At 46.6% G+C, this 25,022-nt stretch overlaps 1 protein-coding gene across 3 annotated transcripts in view; it reads left to right on the plus strand.

Moving 5' to 3' along the window:
• Window positions 1-22,040, plus strand: part of LOC142590215 (cytochrome P450 6a2-like) — a 35,175-nt gene extending 13,135 nt beyond the window's left edge. Inside the window, exons 6-13 of one of the 3 annotated variants that reach the window (XM_075702135.1) lie at window positions 8,103-8,233; window positions 10,159-10,267; window positions 12,099-12,165; window positions 12,224-12,332; window positions 15,971-16,059; window positions 16,834-16,974; window positions 17,942-18,107; window positions 21,697-22,040. In XM_075702135.1, coding sequence (XP_075558250.1) covers window positions 8,103-8,233; window positions 10,159-10,267; window positions 12,099-12,165; window positions 12,224-12,332; window positions 15,971-16,059; window positions 16,834-16,974; window positions 17,942-18,107; window positions 21,697-21,783 — 899 coding nt within the window. In that variant the 3' untranslated portion in view covers window positions 21,784-22,040. The remainder of the gene's footprint in view (window positions 1-8,102; window positions 8,234-10,158; window positions 10,268-12,098; window positions 12,166-12,223; window positions 12,333-15,970; window positions 16,060-16,833; window positions 16,975-17,941; window positions 18,108-21,696) is intronic. The other 2 variants (XM_075702137.1, XM_075702136.1) reach the window with 2 other exon arrangements.
• The last annotated feature ends 2,982 nt before the right edge of the window (window positions 22,041-25,022 follow it).

The raw sequence follows: 25,022 nt of genomic DNA on the forward strand, positions 1-25,022 counted from the left end.
TGATGTGCGAGCAGCGTTATCGGTGGAATCATTGCCACTGATACCACAGTGGCCAGGTACCCATTGAAAAACGACCTCGTGACCTTTTTGTTGGACATCATGGTAATGTTTCACGACTTCGTATGTCAATTGGTTATGACATCCGTGTCGGAGAACTGAATGGGCGTAAGTTCAGTTAATGACTCTTACTGGGGATGTTTGAGACGCTTTTTCTTGAGTCCCATATTCTAATTTCCGTAGGTGTTGGGCCCGCTCGCCGCACGTAGTGTTCTGATGCAATTATCCCCATACCCCCTTCCCTCAGCGCAGGGTAGCAAACTGGACGTTCCTTTGGTTAACATCCCTGCCTTTCCTGTCTTCTATTTCTATCTCTCTATCTTTCCTAGCGAAAAGCACTTCGGCCGTGTGACGCAGTTAGTTTCGCGTGACAGAACCTGACTGGGACAAGTTCACTACGATTTCTCTTACACCGAGAACTATTGTAATTAATTTCGTTACTTTTTGGGATGCCTTGAGGCACGCTCGCTGCACCTGGCATTGTGACGCAGTTAGCGAAAAGCAGATCGGCCGTGGGACGCAATTTTTTCTCGTGGAGTCAACCTTACTGCAACAAGTTCGTGGCCCTTGCTCTGACCCTGAGCAGTATTCTAATTTTTTTACATTTTGGGATAATCTTGAGGCACACTCACCGCGCCTGTCGTGACGCAGCAAAAAGCAGATCGGCCGTGGTGACAAAGCTAGTTTCGCGCGTATTAATCTTAGTGGGACACGCTTGTGACCCTTTTTATGGCCCCGAAACAAGATATAACTTCTTTCGTACGCACGCTTGTCGAAAACGCGACGAGCGATTGACAAGAGTGACAATACGGGAGTGTGTTGCTAGCGCCAGCACAACGCACAAAAAACGCCGAAGAGCTCAAAAAATAGGAACTTGTAACTCGATAACTCTGTGTTATTAATGGCTGAAAACAGGCTCTGCGCCCACGCACCTTTCTTGAGCGCAAGTAGAAGGAATTCTACGAGCATCCAGCATGGTCTAGTTGAGAGCCTTGTTGTGGCCACCTCTGTGTATGCGTAGCGTTCTATCGCCTCGGTTAAAGCCCTGTTCTTCTGCAGACACGCAGTCGCCTGTTTATTTGTGCTATTGAAGGGCAGGAATTAAGGCCCCCGTGAATGGGGGAATGCTTGGAAACCAAATGATGTCGTGGCATGTACGGTATTGTTTTTGATGAGTCGGGTGTTTTCTACGCCATGTATGTAAAAACGAATTTCCTTTGTTTGTAATGCTGCCCATTCACCCCTGTCGCACGTTCCGCCTCTACACGCATTATTTCCATGAGGTGTTAATGTCAAAATGACACATGCTTGTAATTTACTTTTCTCAGCTAACGTCTGGTAGTTCTTCGTACTGGAAGCACTGCTTTCTTAGTGCCGCACCGTTGGATCAATGCACAAAAAACCGCAGACAAGAATTTATTTGAGCAAAATTACCATTTTCTCATTTCAAAAAGCGTGTTGCGTCTTCTTTATGACATTGCACATGGCACACATTCGATGAAGGCTTGTAAAGATCGTTCGCAGTCATCTTTACTCAATAAAAGGATTTCGCACCAAGGCCGCGCGCGGTTGAGCAGACGGAGTAAGAAAATCCGCGCTGATCAGTGCAGCCCGCGTCACGCGTTCCAGCTAGCGTTCAAAACACGCGCGCCCGAAATTGAAATCGGAAGTGCGGCTCAGGTATTAATGCGGGCGGCTTGCAGCGCTACCGCCAATTCGGCTGCTGGGCTCTATGGGAGTGTCCAGTCTTGAATTTCTTTCTCTATGGTAGGTCTATAAACGCGCCTTTACTAGCCGCCCAAGCCCAGGCAATGCGACAGCAACGAGAAGATCCCTAGCTGAGCGAGCAGGAGGCCAAAGCAATCCGGCATCGTTACCTGTTGATTACTTAACCATGACGTAGGTTAAGTGCACGTAGTACAACCATCACTTGCCCCCATTTCCCGGTAAGGGTAGGGTCGGCCATTTTGTTTGTTTGTTTGAGTTGGTCTCGTAGTTTAATTCTCACATGCTTTCGGTACTCATCATGAGCTTAAATGCCACAGCTTCCGCAGTGCATTTACCTCACATTTCTTGCCGTTCAGATGAAGGATACAAAGAAGGTGGGATGGCTACTCAGGATAACCTACGTTACGACTGCGGGCATACATTTGGTTCCATCGACACCACACACGCTTTGGGGTTGCCGTGACCTTGGAGATTACCGGGTTAACCGCTCTGTTACATCTGGTCGCTGCAGACGTGGCCGCTTTGCGCGACATTTAATGGCTGCGGAAGGTGGGGCCTTTTCTCTATGACGTAACCAGTGCGAGGCAGTTGCCGCGCTCTGTTTCCACTTCTGGGGAGGCCCCACTCTGAGCTACTGCCGTTTCTGTCAGACGAGTTGTTCTTCCTTGGATAAGAACAGTTCCTTCGACAATGGTCACGCCGTTTCCTGTCGGTGGCTGATGGACGCGTACGGCTTAATTTCCGACCAGCCTGGTTCTTGTAGCCAGGCCATCAGAGGTGTTCACTGCATGTGCGCAGAATGGGGGGGGGGGGGGGGTGAGGTGCCTGCAACTTCTGTGTGTGCGTGATCTCGTATACGTGATCATTTCTGTTTAAACACATCTCACAGCATCACTTCAAAATTATGTGCAGTGTCTCTGTCACGTTATCATGGCACATAATCATTGTGTACACTGTATATATGGAACAACATTTTATACATGTGACAATTAGTTTATGCGTAACTGCGCTTCTCCGTGTGTCTATGTGGTTATATGTTAGTGAGTGAGAACTCGGACACTACTTTGAGAACCTGCTGTTTACGCAATCCCTTGTTCCTTGTATATGTTATCGTCATGGTGGAATTGTGCCGGGATTGTGAGTCAGTGCTCGTATCGTCTCTTGTTTAAATAAACTTTTCTAAGCACATCCAAGAAGCTCAGGCCATGCAAATCTGTTTGGTTCAGCATAGATATACGCATTAAGACAAATCCTTTCATCGGGTCCAGCTTCCATGCCGCTGGTTTACACATTCAAAACCCAGAAATCTTTTTGTCAGACAACCGGGGGACCAACTTAAGAGGAAGCTTTAGCTCGGGCCCAACTCCGACGCGGCCTATTCAAATACATGTAAAACGCAAAAACGTTTTTATGAGGTAACCCCTGGACCAATTTTGATGAAATTTGTTGCATTTGAAAGAGAAAGTTAAATTCTAGTGACTGTTGGAAGCCGAATTTCGATTTAGGGCTTGAATTTTCTTAAAACGATTTTCAAATATTTGACCGTTTGAAAAAAATAGAAGCACGAAGTTTACAAATTCATAGCTTTGCATCACGAACTGATATCGCGGTTCTGTAAACGATATTCATTAGATCATTCAAAGCGGACAAATTCAATATGTCATTTTACATCTTACGTGAATTTGTTACGTTGGTTACAACGGTTTTGCAAAAGTTGTATTTCCTATGATTAAATTTTTTTATATTCATGTGTAACATGTCAATTTTGCCCGCTTTAGATGTACTATAAGATGCAATTCCCAGAATCGTATTATCATTTTTAGTGGTTAAGTTACAGAGTTGTAAACTTGATAGTTTCGTTTTTTGAAAATGTTCGATTTTTGCCAATTTTTAATAAAAAATTGACGACCTAACTCAAAAATTTGAAACCAACAGTCACTAGATTTTAAGTTTGTCTTTTAAGTGCCACAAACCTAGTCAAATTTGGTGCAGTGGTTGCTGAGAAAAACGAATTCTCCTTTTACATGTATTTAGATAGGAGCACTCGAGCTAAAGCTTCCTCTTAAAGTAATCATTTTGCATTTCAGAAAGTACCTGAAGTTCTAGTGACTGCAGAGAGCAAAATTTTGAATTTAGGCCTCCGATATTTTCACAAACATTACCAAAAAATTGAAAAGCTTAGAAAAAAATGTGCAAAGTTTGCAAATCCCTAACTCTGTGCCAAAAACAGATATTTCAGTACTGTAAACTGCATATGTTAGAGCATCTAAGGCTAGTAGATCCCATGTAAAGATTTACAGCTTATGCACGTCGTTTACAACCTTAACGAAGGTTTTGCAAGACGCCAGCTCGCATATTATTGGCATATTTCCTAGGCAGTGTGTATTGCACCCCTTTGGCAGCTTCGGATGTATTATTACACGCAGCTTACATAACGACAAACGCATTTTTCACTGCTGAGTTAGAGTATTAACAAGATAATTTCGCTTTTTGAAATTTTCCTTATCTTTAGCAATTACTATTTGAAAAATAGCCGGCTGAACAAAAGATCCACTGCCTACAATCACTACATTTTAACTTATTCTTTTGAATTATTTGTTGCTTCTATATGAAACAGTTCAACCCTAGTAGATAGAGCAAGCAATGTATTTTTTTTATTTTGTTACCTATATTTGATGAAAATTGTTCGAAATTGCTCATCAAAAAATAAAACCTGACGTAGTACGTTTTCACCTCTGTAACTCAGTGATAAAACTTGCTATAACAATTATGTAAAGTGTCCCTATTAAATCATGTACAGCTTAAGAAAAATATCTAATATACACCACTCTCGAATACACTAATAAAGTAAGAGTAGGACTTGTGCATAACCCCCGTGAACATGCTAACAATGTCACTTATGCTGTAAATTAGTACATCGAGTGCACTCGCCTTAGGTGCTTTGAAACTGGCAGTTAGCAGAATCTTCAGATCTGTTCTTACTGCAGAGTTACTGATTTGTTGACTTGGAGTGTAAACTTTCTCAAACACCACTTTTCAAGGAAAAGGAAGGAAAAAGTGGAGAAGGAAGGCAGGGAGGTTAACCAGTGTAGCGTAACCGGTTTGCTACCCTACACATGGGAGCGGGATGCGGGGGATGAAAGATGGGAGGAGGAGAGAGAGAGAGAGAGAGAGCACATAACACAGCAAACACATCGTCAGTTACAGTCCGTCTCTCTTGCGCGGTACGCGACATCACTGTCACAGCCGCTTGTCCAAGCCCGTATCCTTCATAAACCGAAGTAGTCCCTGCGTCGCCTTCAGCTGCGATGTCTTCTGTCGGCGATATGTGAAAATGGTTGCAACTGACAATGGTCTATTGTCCAGGTGCGCTAGAACGGACGCCATGGACTGTCTCTGAACATTATATTCAGGACAGTCTCACAGAATGTGTTCCAGCGTCTCCTCGCAAAGACAGGCATTGCAGAGAGCGTTGTCGGCCATTACAATGCGAAACGAGTAGGATTTCGTGAAGGCCACCTCTAGCCATAAGCGATAAAGCAGGGTGGCCTCACTTCGGCGGAGTCCAGTTGGCATACACAGATGCATCAAAGAGGGCAGGTCGTGTTGATGATTGCTGCGGTTGGTCTGGCTGCTTGGCGTGCACCATAGAGAGAGCGTGATCTCCCGTGCAAGCACTTGAAGGCTTCTGGCTGCGTCGGACCGTGAAAGTGGTATGGCCTCTTCCTGTGTGTCTTCAAGAGCTGTCCGAGCGGCTTTATCGGCGTCTTCATTTAATATTTAAAAACTATTTCGTCACTGAAATCAAGATGCAGCTTTGGATTCACTACAGTTTACCTTCTTTCTCACTTTCAACCAGCTTCATTTAAATCGGTCCAGCGGCTTTCTCATAAAATCATTTCTGCGCTTTACATGTATTTCAATAGGCAAATCGCAATTGGTCTCGAGGTAAAGCTTTTATAGTAAAGGCCCCTCAGCAAGCTCCGTGACAAATCTTGCCTGTACATGGATGGATGGATGGATGTTATGAGCGCCCCTTTGGAACGGGGCTGTGAGTTGTGCAACCAAGCGCTTGCTATTATACTGCCTGATGCCCTACCTGGCTTAAGAAAGAAAAAAAAAGAAAAACCCACCATTAATTCCCATAACCAATTTTTCTAACCCCTTCATTGTGAACCTTGGTAGTGTACGTCTCCGTTTCTTTGCTTTGGGGGGGGGGGGGGGAAGGGGCGGTCGTTTCCCTACTTTTCTTCCACCAATCTTCCAATCACCTCTTACTAATCTCTATTGCGGACATGTTTACTTTCCCCCTGCTTTCCCTGAACCCAAGGGCTTCAGGAGGCCAGTGGTGCCGAAATCGACCACTCATTGCAGATATCTGGGGTAGATACAATGAAAGTTATGCGGCGCCCGCTAGTGAGTGTTTTACAGCAACAATTTTTCTGTGCGCTTCCTTAGTAAAACCATATGTGAAATTGAAATGTCGGTGGCCACGTTACTGGGAGTCAAGCGTAACTGTCAACGTGCACACTCATCCCGTGCTTCCTCTGCATCGACTAGCGTCCTCAGGCGGCACTTCCTCGCGGTTTACTCCCATACCGGAGCTGAAGGACTGCGCCACGTTTGCGTTCCGAGCTTGCCCCTTACAAAACTGCATAGTGGCGCCGCCTTGTAGGGATGCCAGGAAACTTGCGTGACGATCCTTGCGTGGCGCACGTAAAGCGCCCTGGTATTTAATGGAGCCCAGCATAAAACACGTTCGTGTTAAAATCCGCGCACGAAGGTGCGGGCCATTTGAACATTCTTCTGCTTACGCAATGCGGCTCCGTTTCACGTTATTATTGGTGCACAGGGCTACTTTGGCGAAGGCGCTGCAATCTCTAACCGCATGTTTGACGTGACACGGCCTCTCATCAATGATTACGGAATCCACTGTAATAGCTCTACAACGAAATGACATTAAAACCAAGGATTGCGCATCTCCCGACCAAATTCCTATCTACCGCGTGTATTGTGAATGCCTCTGCAGGGAGCACCGCTACATTGAACATGCCCGTACAACAGATGAATACAGACGAACGCGAAGGCTAATTTGTTCCTTTATAACAAGCGCGCGTAATGGGGCCACACGTCGGAAGCGCCTCCGAGCAGGAGGGTCCTTGTACCATTATAGTTGTCGTACACCTCCCCCTCTCCGACTTTCCACCGAAAGGGTGAGCTACTTTGACCTGACGCCGGGCGACATCGCCAAGGCCACCAAGGACTAGACGCAGGTCGAAGACAGCAGAACTTGCAGCCTTACAAAGAATCTTGACGATGCGGGCAATCGACGCTACGCATGTGTACCTTGCGTCACTTCCGAATTTTGCCCCTGTGCATGTTACGAAGCTCGTTGCCATGGCGTTGTCGACAGTCACGCATTCTGCCAAACTAATTATGCAGGAGAAATATTAGTTACTTCACGAGTACCTTTTGAAATCATGCTAATTAAGGATTTTCTTTTGCCGAGGATGTTTAGCTTTCCGTGTAGCACGCGCTACGGTGCGCCACCTTTACACGAAATTGACTTGCATAACCAAGAGCTTTCGAGTTCCTCAGTTCTTTGTTATAAAGGCTTTTAACTGTGTAGCTTTTTACGCGCAAGCATATACGCCACGTGTGTCAAATCGACGATATTATGTGTGTAGCCGCAATTAAGGGCAGCCAGCGCCAGAGGAGGAAGGTGCCTGGAGGTGGAAAAAAACTGTCGTGGTTAAACGCGGTGAAACCAAGTTTGTCGAGAGATAACGCGGTTTTGCTCGCTTTGGGAAAGGACGCAGACGCTGCTCGGCGCCGTGAGCAACTAGGGCATCTGCCAATACACCACAAGACTGCACACAGACGCTGCTCGGTGCGGCAGCAGCAGCGAGCGAAATCACCTTCTTGCTGCCTCTCGCTTTAACGCGATCGAATGGTCGAAGCCACAGCGCATGCGCAGTTACCAGCACTCGGCGCACTTTGTACACGTCCCAGATCGCTTTCAAGATACGGGCACCCACGCGGCGTACGCAGCAGCCGCCGTAAGTGGCAGGCTAAGTCCCAGTTTGACCTTGGCTGAGCTTGAAGGTGAGATTTACGTAACCAGGCGTTTTGTGCGTCTGCACCTCGAGTAGTCGAGCTATCGCTTGTAAAATGATCGCCGGGTTCGCGCTCCTTCCATTTGTGCTCGCTCTGCTTGTTCGCGTCGTCGATGCATTTGCGCGTGACCCGCGCTCACAAAGTTAAACGTCACTGTAACCTCTTCATCTTCTTTTCCCGCTGTATACAATTGCGAACAGAGCTTTTCTCGGACGTGAAAGGCTGCGTGCCTCTTATGCTGACTCTGGACCGATGGTTCGGATACGATGCGTTACAGTCGCTGGCCGATTGCTCCATACCCGCCATCAAAATGCGGAGAAACGACTCGACGGTAAGCAAAATGAACGCAATGCTTTTATGAGCGCTAAGCTGCAGTTCCGTAACTTTGACAACATATATGTGTCAAACACTATCGTGAATATTTGTCTTTAGTTGGAGCATTGATATTTGCTACAGGCGATGTCAGGGCGCGCATCGCATGCATCAATGTTGGGGTCTAGAGTTCTTGGCAACTTTAGTGCTAACAGCAACTATTGGAACACACAGGAGAAGTTGAAATAGCTTGCTTAGGCCAAAGTTGATTCAAATCGAATTAAATACTATGTGTTTAACAGAACCGTTAAAGTTGTATCAGTATATCAGCTGGCACTAGATACTTTATTAGTGTCGGTTTTTACGTTGTTTGTGAAAAGCGAGAAATTTCGGGCCTCTGGATGACATTCCAAAAATAATGACCAGGTCATATAGCTGTACACTGAGACCAGACATCTTGCGATGAACTGGAATTCTACATCGTCTAGACTGAACAGTTGCCTGTTGTTTTACTTACGTTGATTTAGTCATTTAGATGTCTTGCTTTTTGCAGTTTACTAATTAAAGCTTCTCGAACCCGCCATAGTTGCTCAGTGGCTATCGTGTTAGGCTCCTAAGCACTATGTTGCGGGATCGAATCCTGGCCACGGCGGACGCATTTCGATGGTGGCGAAATGCGAAAACACCCGTGTGCCTATATTTAGGTGCACGTTAAAGAACCCCAGGTGGTCGAAATTTCCGGAGCGCTCCACTACGGCGTGCCTCATAATCAGAAAGTGGTTTTGACACGTGAAACCCCATAGTTTAAAGCTTTTCGGTCTTCCTTTCTGCATTTCCTTTCCTAAAATGTTCTGTTCTTTTTGTATGGAATACTTTTCGCTTTATCGCTTTGTTTATCGCATCTGAGACGCTCAGATTATTTTGTAGTACTCTGGTGTAACACGCTGTGTCCATTGAATATATCTGTTACTATCTTGCTTTTTGTCACCCGCCGTGGTTGCTCAGTGGCTATGGTGTTAGGCTGCTGAGCACGAGGTCGCGGGATCGAATCCCGGCCACGGCGGCCGCATTTCGATGGGGGCGAAATGCGAAAACACCCGTGTGCTTAGATTTAGGTGCACGTTAAAGAACCCCAGGTGGTCAAAATTTCCGGAGTCCTCCACTACGGCGTGCCTCATAATCAGAAAGTGGTTTTGGCACGTAAAACCCCAAATATTATTATTATTGCTTTTTGTCTTCTTTGTTTTGTTTATGAAGTGTTGGTATGCCACGGAATCGTACTTCTCGCTCTTTTAATCACCTCGCGGCAGTTCAGAAACCATAAGTAAAATGAAATTAACTCAAGCACCAAGGGTCAGGTGCGTAGCTCCTAAGTAAATATCAGAAATACCATTAAATTTATTGGCACAAAATTTTATTTAGAATAAATAACTTCGGTAACTAATATGTGAAAGTAGTGAAATCACGTAAATAATGTGCGTTAGACGAAAATTGATAAAGGTTAAATCGTTTTATACACGCTCTGAACTGCACCTTAAAACCATTGTTGTATCTATTTTGTGGGCAGTTACTGATTAAAAGAGTAGTTCACATTAAATTTCAAAATTTTTCTTGTGCTTGAGAGTAGAAATAAAAGATGGAATACACGCAGTCCTTACCATTTAACCATATCTTTGAACTAAAAATGTCGAATCGCCTTAGTAGTTGTGTTAGGAAGCAATAAAGAAGGTCAGCCTCACTTCAATCAGTGCGTAAAAACTAAACTTTTCTCCCAATTAAAGCTTTGTACGAAACCAAAGGGCGAGCTGCTAGTTTTATTTTGCAGTCGGCACGCAAAGAACGTTGCCTAAGAAAAGATGTCGCAGACGGAGAGAGCATCTTGTTTCGTCCGTCCACGCTAATCACTCGGTGCAAGGTAGTGAAATTCTCGTTAATAATTTCAAGCTGACACGGCCAGACCTTCTCCAGTGCATGCTGGAAATGGAATTCGACAGCACCCATACATACGTCAGCGGATTCCAATGGACCGAGGAGGAACGGGAACTACAGAATGGTACGCCTTCCCGTCACATATCTGAAGCTTGCGAGTTCACGCACGTTGCCACAAATGCTTTTTGTTCCGATAGCAATTATATATACACACATTTGAGGCGCAATTTCGCCGTCGCCGTCGTCGTGATGTCCCAACGTCGAATCCCATATGCTGCTCAGGCGCGGAGCGTCAGAGGGTCTTCACCGACACGCAATGCGTTTGGTTGCAAAAAAGTCCCGAAGCCAAGCGACGCACCGTCCCGCTCTGCTCGATAAACATTGCCGGAGCCACGGCGGCGTTGTGTATTTCAAAAATAAACTGAAATTCACAAATTAACTGCCTAGTTAATTACTCTTCGGCGCGTGTTGCAACTTGCGAATTGTAGCCGGTGGGCTTGCAAGACGTTTCCCCTTGAAATCGATCTCCAGGATATGGCACCAACTTCAATGCATCATTTCCCAAATGTGCGTGACGAAATGCGCGAACGTTCCAGTTACTTTTGTGTGTCAGTACATAAACGAAAGTGTTGCCGTTTGTTGGGCGTGTTGGTAAACTGAAAGCATATTTAGCGCCAACAAACAAGGACGGAAGGGAGACGACAACACAATGCGCATTGTGTTGTCGTCTCCCTTCCGTCCTTGTTTGCTGGCGCTAAATATGCTTTCAAACGAAAGTGTTTTGCCAAAAGTATGGAACAGTACATTTCTACCGCGTGTGTGATAGCTCAGATCTGTAACCCCCGTTACCATCCTCGAAATTCCTTCCTAGGGGATGTGCCTTTGCGGTCTAACCGGCTCCAATTCACAATTTGCGATATGTAACGTAGAGTATTTAACAAGTTAATTAGCGACTCTACCTCAACTAGCTGATTATGTGTATAGATTTTTAGTGCAGGTATTCTCCAACTTTTTTAATGTTCCGGCTCAGGCAATGCGACTATGCTATCGGGCACAAATGATGTTTGAAAATTCCGTAAAATTAAAAAATGACCACCCCCTCCCCCGTATATTCTCAACATTTCTTAGCAAAGCTACATGTTATTTTTTTCACTGTTTTTGTATGCTGAATGCTTCCAGTGTTCTTTAAAATGCCTTTATCACCGCAGTTCGCAACTATTTTATTGTCTACAATTATAGAACTGTTGCTATGCTGGTAGCCTTGATCACGTCATTTGGCAGCGCCCATATTTTTATTATTTACTCTTGGCGGACATTCTTTGCGGAACTCTGTATTGCACGTGCACGAAAGTGATATATTCTGGACGCGATCGTTTTATTTCTTAGTAACACCTAGTTTTAAATTTGGTTTCCTGCATTCTGCGTTTTGTGTCTGAAATGACATTCATGCGTTCACATTATCACAGCATCGAGATGCAATAGCCGCACTGGTGCTCAAGGAACTGATATATATATATATATATATATATATATATATATATAATACTAGGACACATAAATACGCAAGAAAGTGGATGGGGAAACAGCGCCGCGGTAGCTCAATTGTTAGAGCATCGCACGCGAAATGCGAAGGTTGTGGGTTCGGTTGCCACCTGCGGCAAGTTGTTTTTTCATGCACTTTAATTTCCATTAATTTATCGTTTCTTTAATTCATTTATTAAGCACAAGTAATTTCCCCTATGTTGTCCTTAGTGTCAGCGTTTGTTGGCTTCTCATGATATGACTATATATATATATATATATATATATATATATATATGCTAAAGTTATAGTGTAGACAGCTATCGCATTAAGTTCTCGCGCTGAATTACAATGCTGCCGTGACACCGTTGTATTAGCGCCCATGCCGTGTTAGAAACCACTTGAACGATCTGTATTTTCTTCCTAATTTTCAGGCAAGGAGAAAGTTGTACTGCCCATTAAAGACGTTGCTGCGAATGCTGCCAACATGCTTCAGGCAGGGTACGTTTTTCTAAACAAAGATTAAATGGGAGTTTGAGAAAGGGGCTGTGAAAAACAGGTTCGAGACCGTGGGAGTCACGCTGTCGCACTGCCTGTTCTGCATCGCCAAGTTCCAGGCTGTCCAGGACAAGATCAGAGCCGAAACTGAAGCCGCCCTCGCGAAACACGTGAGTCAATCCAGTATGAGTCTCTTTTTGTAAAAAATCACCGCCAAAGCACTTTTTGCATATGGTTAACCAGCGAAGCTGAACCGTGCAGCCCTGGTGTTTATCTCTCCATTAATCCCTACGGTTCATTAAACGGCGGCTTGGGAAGCTGTCGTGTCATCGGTACGCAGTTGCTGCTTGCACTGGGCTGCGCGATCCTGTTCTTCTGCCTGCGCTTCAGTATCGGCATGGCGTAGATGAGCTCGTTCCCGGTTCTGCTCGCCACGTTGCTGATCGAACGCTGCCTGTTCCTACGGAGTACGTATTATGCGTGGCCTGCCCATTTTGGAGCTGGAGAGAAACTGCTGCGCATGCGCTCGACTGCGACGGAGAGCAACGACGTCACTACTGGCGCAGCCAATCTCGCGCCTCCTTTCCTCCTTCGCGCATGCGCGCGGGGTTGCGCGAGAGGAGTTTTCGGCGTGCAAGCGACAGACCGACGGACGAATGGGCTAGCTATATACACATTCGCTGTAGTATGCTTACCCAAAAAAGCAGCGAGAGAAGACACTACAAACAGACGGACAGACAGACGGACAGACAGAGAACTTTAATTACTAGGTCCTGAGAAGCTTTGCCCTAGGGCAGAGCTGCGGGCCGCTCCCACGTGGGGACTGGTAGGGCGAGCCTAACCGCCGCATCGTGGGCTCTCTGGACAGCCCAGGTTTGACGTGATAGTTCTGCGCTCTGGATGGCAGAGCTCCATTATTCTTCTGTGATGGGATTGGGTCCCTGTAACGAGGGGCATCGCCAGAGCATGTGTGCGAGATTGCTAACAGCGCCACAGTCGGGGCAAGTAGAGCTAAAAGCCTCTGGAGTGATCGTGTGGAAAAGGGCCAGGTTTGGATAGGACTTAGTCTGAAGCATGCGTAAAGTGGACGCCAGAGGTCTAGCCAGATTGCTGTGAGGGGGAGGATAAGTACTCCAACCCAGGTGTTAGTGCGTAGTATTTTCGCTGAAAGTAGTGAGAGTGTGCCGAAACTCGAGAACCCCGGAGTCTGAGCTCGATCCTGCTCCCGCGCGGTGGGTTAGTGCGCGCGCTTGGGAGTGGGCGACGTCATTGAGATTGGGAAGAGAGTCAAGCTGGGGGTCGAGGTGAGCCGGAAACCGCGTGATCGTGTGCGGAGAGATTATTTTGTTCTTTGGAATCTTGTGAGCCTCCTCAGCGATGGATCCTGAAGCGAAAGCCCTCCACGCCGATCTCGAATCAGTGACGATTTGTGATCTGCTGTTGTCTAGGAGTGCTGTAGCAACTGCGACCTGCTCCGCTCTGGTTGGTGTTAAGCACTTCAGGGAAGCCGCATTCACTATCTGTCCGTTGTGATTAACGAGGACAATGGCGAAGTTAGACGACTGTCCATATTGGGCTGCGTCGGCAAAGCATGCCGAGTAGGGATCGTCCTTGGTACGCTTGAGGAGGGCGAAGGCTCTTGCCCTGCGTCTGCCTACGTTGTGTTTAGAATTAACATTACGGGGAAACGGTGCAACTCGTATATTGTTCCTTTGATCTTCTGAAATTTCATATTTCCGCTCTTCCATGGTGATAGGGTTGATCCCAAGAACTGCCAGGATCTTCTTTCCAGCCGGGGTACAGGTTGCACGGGCCAGTTGGGCTGACTCCTGGGCCTCGATTATCTCGTCCAATGTGTTTTGCACTCCAAGTTGCATAAGGAGAACCGTGCTCGCCCGTAACGGAATGCCTAGTACAAAAATTTAAATATATATAATATATATATATAATATATATATTGTGACGCTCTTAGGTGCATAGTGGGTTCACGCCTCAACACACAGTATGCGGGGGCACCGAAGGGTAGTGAACGAGGACGACGACGTGTGGCTGGCTGGCTGAATCTCGACAGGCGCTCAGTTGACCAAGGCCATCGCTTCTAACTCTACCGGGCTTCAAAGTAACGCCTTTTGTGGGCGTAACAATATATATATATATATATATATATATATATATATATATATATATAATAACAATTGTGAGGCTTCAAACAGCAATATGATTGTGAGGTGCGCTGTAGCGGGTGACTGCGGATTAATTTTTACCCCCTGTGGTTCTTTACCGTGCGCCTAAAACAAACTACAATCTCCGTTATTTTTTTTTTCTATTTGGGCCCCCTTCGGAATGCAGCCTCCGCGGTAGGGATTGAACCCGCGACGTCGAGTTTCTGTGCAGTGTCATAGCCACTAAGCTACTGCGGCGGGTCGCCAACGAATGTAGACCATTGCGAATCCTTTCCGTGGACGTCGCAACAATTGTTTCCTGGCAAGGGTGAATTGGTGTGGCTACAGGGTCTCACATTTATAGTGCAGTACAAGTAGCCCGTGACGAACTGGTGTGTTTACGTTGTAGCTGCACCTAACGCTGTTTGACGGGCTAGTTGTGTGGTGCACTTCCGAAACCAGCTTTGCCATCACAACATAAGGAGTGTCCCAGTTAATGTTCGCAAGGCTGGCCAAGAAAACTGGTACAATATACCACTAAAATATACGATTATATGATTCTGTGTTCGGTCATCAGTCTTCCTCCTCTACCAGAATTATCAATGTGTTCTAATTGCCGAGATAATATAGAAAAATTTTATTTAAACAAATGTTCTGTCTTTGCTAGGGACGTGAATTCCTATGAAAGGCTGCCTTCTTTTTTTTTAGTGTCAACATGTAACAGCAGAGGTTTCCGCCTTCATGTAGCACCAGGCACTGCTGCGCCTTAAAACATCGAATTCAGATTTCCAGTGCACTGTGTCGTGCATAATTATTTTATTTTACCCGCATTACTTTTCGAGCACGAGATACTTGCAACGCCGCTTTGATTAAGCGTCCGTGAGTCATGACACCAGTGGCCCCAAAAGTTCTTTGACCGAACTAACTCCACTCATTGCCTGACACGGCAACCGCCTGATCATTACGTTGGCTGCAACGGTCCCGCGGAACAGGAAGCTCGCGATCAGCAGACGCCAACGACGCCGTTAATAGCTTGCCACTTCTAGTTGGTGGTTCTGGTTCGTTAAACAGGTAATCATGATGCGTTTTCTTGCCTTCATGCCATGCCACGCCGTGCCGTGCCATCATGACATGACTGCTCACTGGCAACGGACCTCCTCCTGCACCTCCCAAGGTTCGATTCCACCCTCCGAGGGCATCGTTCCGATGCTGACGAAATTCATAAACGCCCATGTGCCGAGCATTGGGCAAGCATTTCAAAGAAAGGGTGCTGGCCAAGTAATCCGGAAACATCTGCAGCCGCGACGAGGACCAGCTCAAGCTGATACAGAGAGTGGAGATGCAAGAGCCAGTAGAGCCCTGGATTAGCGGCTCGACAATCAGCGATGGCCCTTTCGGAGGACACCTGCAAAAGTTCTGAATATTCTCTCAATAAAGTGTGCCTTTCTCTCTCTTTTACAGATGTGTTGCTTCAAGCCGTTAAATGCAGCAAATTCACTTTTGTTTTTCGTACGTGGAAAGGAAAAATTAATTCCTAGGCATTACCTCTTAAATTTTAGCTTTCATTTAAAGAGTGTTCTTCTTTGCCAAAACATCTACATTCATCGTGTTTAATGAATGCATTATTCCTCTTTATTGCCTCCTAGGGGGAATTCTCTTATGACGCCATTTCCGACCTGCAGTACACTGCACAAACAATACTGGAAACCCTGAGAATTTACACTCCAGTGATCTCGTAAGTACTGGCGTCTTTCGCCCGACATTTCAACAAAAACAGCTCTATATCGTATTGTTAACTACGTTACCCTATTTGATCATGTCCGCCAATAATTCTGTGCAGTAGTAGTTGCATTGCCTACTGAGTCAGTTGTCAGATATCAATGGCGTGCCGTAAGCTTTCGGACGCCACGCAGTGGCAGCGCCTACGCTGCTCGGTATACTGAACACGCGGCTGAAAATGCGGTTCCCGACAAAGCACAAAGAGGTTATTGACCTTTATCGCCCCGAAAGCTTTGAACAACACTCCATATTTATCACAATTGAAACTTCTTGTTCACCTATATCTCTGGCCTAGGGGAGTATACATTCGTAGAAAAGCGATGAAATTTTAATCGAGTTAAGATATTCAGTAATTATCATTTATTGCTTCTCGAGCCTGGACAACCGAAATTTCACTCAAGCTTGTCAATAGCACTACTCTGTATTTTTGCGTTAGGCTTCCCGCGATTCAATGAGCATGTTGAGGAATCAACTACAGAGTAGCAGAAGTGATACGCTAGGTTTTGTCTGGTTGGGTATAGATAACTGCAGGTTATCGCGTTTAATCTAGTCATCCGCTAACACGCCTCGCATATCCAAGTTTTTGGCTTGAGCCATTTATCCCTGTCATTGAATCAACAAAATCAAAAAAATTTGCGAGACGGAGCGACAAGGTACGTGATATATGACCGGAAAAGAGATACGAATCGTGAATGCCGTGACCGGTTCTCTGTTATCTCGCTGACCACAGGTTTACAACCAGACGCGCTTCATCTGATTACCGCTACGAAAACGTGCTTCTGCGGGAAGGTGTGAGCGTCATGGCCTGCAGTCACCAGGTTCACCGCGACCCCAACTTGTGGGAGCGACCAGGTGAATTCGACCCAGATAGGTGAGCGCACTGCAGACACGTGGGCGGTCAAGAGTGCGTTGATATTTCGGCCAACGATTTTGCGGCGTGACGCGTCAACGAGGTACCAATCTACGGTCACGAAATCCTAGTTTGTCAATGCGCCCGTCATCTAAACACCTCAAAGTAATGAAACGACTCACAGTAAAGTCCGACCGTTTTGCGAAACCGGCAACCGTGATCACGGATTCTCCGGATGCTTTTGTCTGAAACGCCACTCGTACGACCACCACGGTGGTTAAACAACTCCGACTCTACGTGTATCGTCTCTGTGACCAACGGCACGATTTCAACTCGCACTGTGTGCCGGGACAGACAGGGACACCAGGAACCGTACGTGACCATCGACTAGAGCTCAAAGGTTCCTCCTCTGCCAAATAAGTTACCGTTGGCCCTGTCCGCAATTCCTATAGAGGAATGAATGACTGTTTGCATGCAAAAGCAATGTCCATTTACCACTGTCCCAGTATTGTTTTTTGATTGAACTTGACTAAGACAGGAAAGAGGCTGTATTTTTGTGTGCGGTGGCCCGTTGTGCATAAGTAATCATTAGAGAAATGTGGAGGATTCCTTTCTTTTTTACGTTAACAATTTATTTAAAGAAAGGATTTTCACTTTTTTTCCGGTGAATTTGCTGACTTCATTTTTTTTTTTCCTCACAGCTAAGTTACTAAACCAACAAGCACCTCCACTGCTCTGATTCTTCTGGGCCATTTGTAAGCATGGCTTCGCACTTCTTGAAAAGGCACGTTGCAATGAAAAAAAAAAGGATGCTTGAGTTTTACTGTGCCGCAACCGCGATATTATTAGGAGGCATGCCGTAGTGCGGGACTGCGGATTAATTTTCACCACCTGGCGTTCTTTAACGCGCGCCCAATACACGATACAAGGGCGTCTTTGCATTCTCGTTGCATTGCCAACGCCGTGCGTTGGGTTTCATCTTCCGCAGGTTCTCTCCCGAACAGAGAGCGTCTAGAGACCCGCTCGCTTTCCAGGCGTTCGGCGTGGGACCACGAAACTGTGTCGGCATGAAGCTGGCGCAGCTGGAAATGGCGCTCGTTGTTGCCAAGCTCGTGCACCGATTTCGGCTGCATCTGGGTTCGAAACACGTGAACGTAAGGAGCGTTTGAATACTTCTGTTTCAGAAAGCTTGGGCAACGTACTGCACGTTCAAACAACGCCTCTATGTATATGTGTCCTCCTTGTCTTTTCGGACTACTTAAGCTTGCGACAAGAAGCCCTCCTTCTATATGTCAGGTGTTCGTTCTTGGAGTTAATATAATTTTTTTAGTCGCCTGTCAGATATAGAACAGGTATACAAATTGATCTGCATTACTCACTGAGCCGGACATCAATCTCGGAAGAAATCACTGTACTTAGACATTCTTAAAGAACCATCAATACTTCTCTAATCAACATTTAAGTAATGTCCTTTGGGCGCATATTGCAATATGCGAGTTGAACATCGGACGAAACATTCCATCGGAACTTTTTTTTTCTCGCTCACTAGTACCAGTATTGAAATGAGCACCGTGAAAGTTGCGGTAAAAATTCGCCGTCGTTCCATTTACTTCCTTAACGATACGCCCTTCTATGAATAAAACAAAATTAACCGGCACTCCGATGCACATTTTGGGAGCGCATGATTTCAAATTGGTGTCATCTTTGTAATCTTTTTGATATCAGCATATCTTGCGAACTCACCAGCTGTAATTCGCAAACCGCAGCATGCGCTGCGAGGCAGTAAGTCAAGAGCTTAATGAGAGGAAATTTGATACGCATTTCACCACTGATTTCGATTCCTCATGCAAATAATGTCAGAATCTTGCAGTAATCCAGCTCAACGTGCAGGGCTTTGCTGCGTATACACAGGCAATTTTTTAAAAGTACGTTAACTGTAAAAAAAAAATACATCGACCTATACGGACGTTTCACAAAATTGCAACAGCTTTCTGGCTTGCGTGTGCATAAAAAAGAACAGTTCCTTTCTCGGTGTGCTTCTAGGCAGGCCACTGATTTCAGCTCTCAGAGAGCCGGTTCTCGAATCTCCACAGCTGGTTCGACTTTTCCACGATTTAAAAAGACATTATGCCGAGCGCGATCGCTCACGCCAGCATTGAGCCGAGGGCACGCGCTTGAAGACAGCGGGGCTAAAGTGAGGGAGAGGAGGCCGCTATAGGAAAGCGGCGACACCTCGTGCGCTCCTGCCTCCTTTCCACTTCTTGGTTGGCGTCCGCCATCTTGTGTTAGTCGGACGAGGTGCATCGGGAAAGCATATTTGCCGAGTTGCCTTTATTATCCGTCGATGGCTTGCACTGATGTAATCCTACCCGCCGTGATGGGAATGCGGCAGTGTGAACAGCTGAGTCATTTGGCACGTAACGCGCCTCTAACGCTCTTCAGCTGAGCCGGCAGGGAAGGGGGCCTCTGCTAGGCTTTCCTTCCTCCATGACACCCGCCGTGGTTGCTCAGTGGCTATGGTGTTGGGCTGCTGAGCACGAGGTCGCGGGATCGAATCCCGGCCACGGCGGCCGCATTTCGATGGGGGCGAAATGCGAAAACACCCGTGTGCTTAGATTTTGGTGCACGTTAAAGAACCCCAGGTGGTCGAAATTTCCGGAGTCCTCCACTACGGCGTGCCTCATAATCAGAAAGTGGTTGTGGCACGTAAAACCCCAAATATTATTATTCCTCCATGGCAGCAGGTAACCCGCGGGGCAGAGCATTTGATAAACGGACGTCATTCCGGGCGGCCCATTGGAGAGCTGTTACAGGGAGAATTAAACTGTGTTCGTGATGTCACGCGCAAGTTATCTACTGGCGCCGCCCAGATGAATATACGCGCTACTAGTTCTTACGATGCGAAATGACCCGTTTAAAATCGGGTTAGTGCATTCAACTACTGAAGAAAGAAAATCGCTAGGTTGCATTGCAGCGCAAAATGATTGACAATTTTCTCAATTACATTCCATTTCGTTACAGAACTCAATGCTGCTTGCTGTTACCAACGTTCTCTCGGCGAGGCGCAGGCAGCACATGCACAGTAGAGCGCGAGCCCCGAGCTGCATGGCACAGCTATGTAAAACAAATCACTAGACTTACCGCAACTAACTTATCGCAACTGCTGCTGAATACCAATTATAAGTGAGACATCCGCGTATGGCTGGAGAATCTCGCAAGTGCTTGAGATACCCTCCGGCACTCTCGAAAAACACCCAAAGAACGCCGGTAGCTCGCGTTGCCAACGCCCAGCGTTACAAGTGCGAAGATTTGCAACGCAGTAGCTTTTCAGTCCCTGGAGTAACGTCGGCCTGGTGACCTGGAGCTTGACCAGGTCGGTATGTGGAGAGGACCAAGGCCCAACCGAGGGGACGTAGACAAAAAAAAGAAACATTCCGGCAGAAACAACAACATTGATGTGACGTCACACCGTACTGCAGCCGTCTAAACGCGTGATGTGTAGGAGCCGTGTACCACAGCCGGGCTGCACTCTCAGGCTTCTCTCTCGACACGGTGCGCCGTCTAGCGGTTGCCGCGCGAAGTGCACCTCTTTTTGCGCGCCCTCCCACACTGCACTGAGGCCACGCCGGCGAGGGCTAACCCTGAGAAATAATCCCTCGCTGAAACCGGGATACTGTGGTGCAGTGCTATAGCGTTGGGCTGCTGTGCTTGAGGAAGCCTTGTGACACGGTTTCGAATTGGCCCAGCGCAACATTAATTTTCTTTTATTACGGAGAAAGCGGTGTAAAGAGGACTGACAGACAGACGGACAGGTGGCAGTATAGGCTAAGGATGTTAATTGCATTATTAAGGTGTTTAATTGCATTCGTAAGTAAGGAGCACTTAATTGAGCAAGCTGCTTGGGACGTGAAGGCTGCTTTGCCAACGAAGCGCGCCCCTCGTCCAGGACAGAGAACGAATCATGCTCAAGCGAAAGTCCGTTCTCGGTCGCCGTGCCCGGGGATTTCGGGTTCAGTGCCCCAACGCGAAGCGCGCGTCAAAAAAATGGGCCCGCTTTCGCGCTGGAGCACAAATGCAAACATTGACGTGCAGGCACGTTAGTACGTGTTCGCCTCTCCAAACGCGGGGCTTATCGGCGTTTTGAAGCGACCAACACGTGCTCGTTTTTTGAAGCAGTTGGTGTCGATTTTCACTGCGTGTCTCGAATATTTGTCCATGGGAAGAGCCGTGAAATCCTGGAAGACTATACCGCGTGGTATGACGGGACCGATATGCAAGAACGCCTGTGTCCCGTGCATTGGTGGCACATTAAAGATCCGCTGGTGGTCCAAATTAATGTGAAGACCAACACTACGGCGCGCCTCATAATGATATCATTGTTTTGGTTTCTAAAAACCCTGAATTCAATTCCAGATTTGCCCATGGAACACTCATTCTTAACAAAGAGGTACAGCGTTGCTATCGTGAAAAATGGACTCGGTTGAACTGGAGACCAGGAGAAATTAATAATTTATACCAGTTGGGACAGCGCTAGGTAGAAGTAGGATTGTAAATAATTATCGCAGTGAACCGACGGCGCTTGTTCGTTGGAATACTCAGGCGACGTGTCAACGACTACTGAATTTTTTGTTCACCGCACGTGATGCACTACGTGAGCACTACCCATGCCGCATTCTTTTAGCACTGTAATGCGCATTTTGCATCCTCATTCATGAACTTGATGATTTTCTCTTTCTTAATCAGGGTGAACTGAAACGACACACGTACTCCATCATTGCATGCCCGGCTGACGGAGTCTGGATCCGTCTTGAAAAGCTCATGCGGGGATAATAACCAGACAGATCGACTACGCAACAATTTTTTCAAGCAAGTCCAGCCAAACAAGCATCATTTGCCGTCGCGCAGGCAGAAGACAAAAGCAAAGAGGAGGGGTTGCAAGCGTTCATTGTGCATCAAGGAACAAAAAAGAATGGCACAGCATGTAGTGTCATTTCTGGTACGAAAGTCCTCAGTCGATCCTCTCCAAACTGCTCCGGCATTGTATGTCGCATAATGCGTCGCGGTTCAATAAATGTTTTTGCACACCACATGTGTAACTTAGTATTAACATGATACGCTTCATTGTTCAGCCATTGATCTCTGCAACCCTTTTGTCATCTTCCGAATCATGCCAACGACGTTGCAGTAATGAGTGGAATATTAAACTAGGCTGTAAAAAAATTTAGCTCGCTCGAGAAACATCTTTAGGCAATGTGAAAGACTCTTCTTTTTATTGAATTTTTCATTGCCCTCTGTGTAGGATAGCAACCCGCACCCTTGTGAGTTTGACTTCCTTCCCTCTCCTCTCTTTGCTTTCTGTCTTTCTCTCTGGGCGCGGAAACTCCGAAGGTAATGTCACCATTGAGAATGTCACTTCAGATATAAATCCTCTCCCGGTTCTCTGCAAACTCTTCCGGCATGTATCCGCCCCAGTGTGTCACTCTGGAAAAAAAATGTGGTGCATGCCACATAATAAATTGCATAAAAACACGTTACGCTTCCCTGTCCCACCATTGGCATGTAAAAACGTCGTGTTTTTTTTTTTGTCTTCCTCTTCGTGTCAACCACATGTCCTAACGAGTTAAATACTTAACTACACGGCAATCAAATCTTACTTGTTCTTTAGATTGTTTTAGAGCAATATGAAATGCACGCGTTCTTTTCCGAATTTTCTCTAACCCCCAGTGTAAGGTGGTCTAGACTAGACTAGGTAGAGCAGACGTTCGTCAGGTTGACCTCCAGGCCTCTTCTCTCCTCGCTTTCTCTCTCTTCCTCACATTCTCACGGCTTGGTAACTGTGAATCTAATGTTACCATTAATTCAGACATCGTGTATTCCATGAATGTGATAGGTGGCGTCATGGTTATTGTCATTGCCACTCACTGTCTTCGTAAGTCGTCGCCTTACTGTCAGCTCAGAACTCGCACAGCGCAACACTAGAGATCTGCTCGTCGTATGTGCTGAAAAAAAAAAAAACTCATCCACCCGAATATAGCACGAAGCTATAAAAAACTTGTATACGAATTTTCTCTTATAATAAGCTACTCAGTCATGGTCCTATTGCGGGAATCGTCCTATTGTCTTATTCCTGGGATCGAACCCGACACCAATGGGTTTGCGGAGGCGGTCGCTCTACAACCTGAGAAAACCGGTATAGGCTAGCGGATCGCAGAGTGAGGACGAATTGACGTACCACTCGAAGTACGGGAACAGTGACTACTGCAAATCAGTTCTGTGAAATCCGCCAGACAAAGGAAGTTGCATGAAAGGAACGTTGTCGTCCGCCCGAGCGTAGCACGAACTTAGAAAGCTTTGTTACTTTGTAGATTCCTGCTACATTCAGGTGGATGAACTATCATAAGCTATTTTATGATGAAGAAGCACCTCAGAAAAAAAAGCACTGCAAAGAAATTACACGGCACAAGAAAAAGAATTGCTTTTTTTTCTTATGCTGCGTTGTTGCCTGATAACTTATTGTTATATCTTTGACACCATTCTGAATAAAACCATACTAGCTACAGCAATCACCTTCTTTCTCGTCCGATTGTCTGCACTGTCCACTATGCTATGTCCTATGAGAAAGGCGGGCACGTGTCTCAACCCAAAGGCAGTGAGGTGGATACAATATGCGTATGTGCAACAAGACGGTGCACAAGACGAGGCCGTTTGCTTGCACTTTCATTTATGTACAGTCGGCGTCACTTTTGTGTAGAGCGCGGAAACTCCGGCTACCGGGCCGCTGCGCAGCCAGCCAGCGACATCTGATGGTAGGTGCTTGGCTCGAGGCGTCTAATCTGAGGCGTCTAATCTCGGGCCCAGCCTCTACCGTTAGACGGCGCTGGCTGCTGCGGAGCGGCCCGGCGGCCGCCGTTCACGCGCTCCACACAAGGGTGACGCCGACTGTACATGTTCGTTCTGATTTCTCGACCTGACACAATCTACAGCCCAACCCAACCATGCCTTATCGTCGGTACCCGCGAGCTATAAACAGTGTCTTCGATGTTCACTTTGAAAAACAAAATGGAGTGCGGAAACACCGGCAGCACAGTGCCTGCATTCGCGGCTCTTTGTGAGCCATCGCACACCCTCAGTGCGCTTTGACGCAGGACGACGTTTCGCCTTTATTCGGCAGTTTCGGCAATATAGCCGCTCTGCGTCTATACTGTTTCGGCTGAAGCAGCCGGCCAGCCGGTCGCCGTTTTGTCAGACCGCAAGTGAGTGCAGGAAGCCTATAGCTGCCATTGCGACGACAGCTGCTGCTCTGCTTTCAAGCGTTGTTGACGTCGCCTTCGTGCTTCTAGTTATGGTAGGAAAGAGCAACTTCCTAGGTGAACAGGCTTGAAGGTTGTATCTCAAGGTGAAGCTTTCTTTGCCTACTTTCCCGGTAGGAGTTTTGGGTTTGGCGTGCCTACCTCGCGGGTGGGTGCTGTTGAGTCGGTCGCTATCTCGGCAAGTATATTTGTGTATATATATATATAAAACGGTTAAGTGTGCGACGAATGAAAGTACCAGCGACCGGGTTCATATAACCCTTGCGTGCTGACCAAGTACACGCGCCTCTGTTCTGCGTAGCAAATTACTTTCTACATAAAAGGGCAACGTATATGTCGGGCTCACATGCATCTCTAAAATACACCTATCTGTTATTGGATAGTTGAATTATACTTAACGGGTCCTTCGATTTAGTTTGTCTTCCTTGACTTAGGCCCTCATTATGGGTCACTGGGTGTATTACCTGTTCTTTGCCGATCCTCCAAAATGGGCACGTCCCACTGAGATTCGTACATGAAACCTGAACATTTGTCATCAGCTCACAAATATTTCTAAAGCACGTCGATCTGTTGACCCCTATCTGCCGGTTTATTTTATGTGCTTCATTTTTCTTGGTTTTGCCATTCGGTATGTACCGCGGGGGTCGGGGGGTGTTACCCGTTCTTGGCCAGTACTCAAGAATAGATACGTCCCACTGTGACTCAAGAGGTGCACAATCCCTGAATGTTGCTTGCTACCTGTCGTACTTTGCTGTTCAT

The sequence above is a fragment of the Dermacentor variabilis genome, chromosome 8, assembly GCF_050947875.1.
Source record: "Dermacentor variabilis isolate Ectoservices chromosome 8, ASM5094787v1, whole genome shotgun sequence".
Classification (NCBI taxonomy): Eukaryota; Metazoa; Arthropoda; class Arachnida; order Ixodida; family Ixodidae; genus Dermacentor; species Dermacentor variabilis.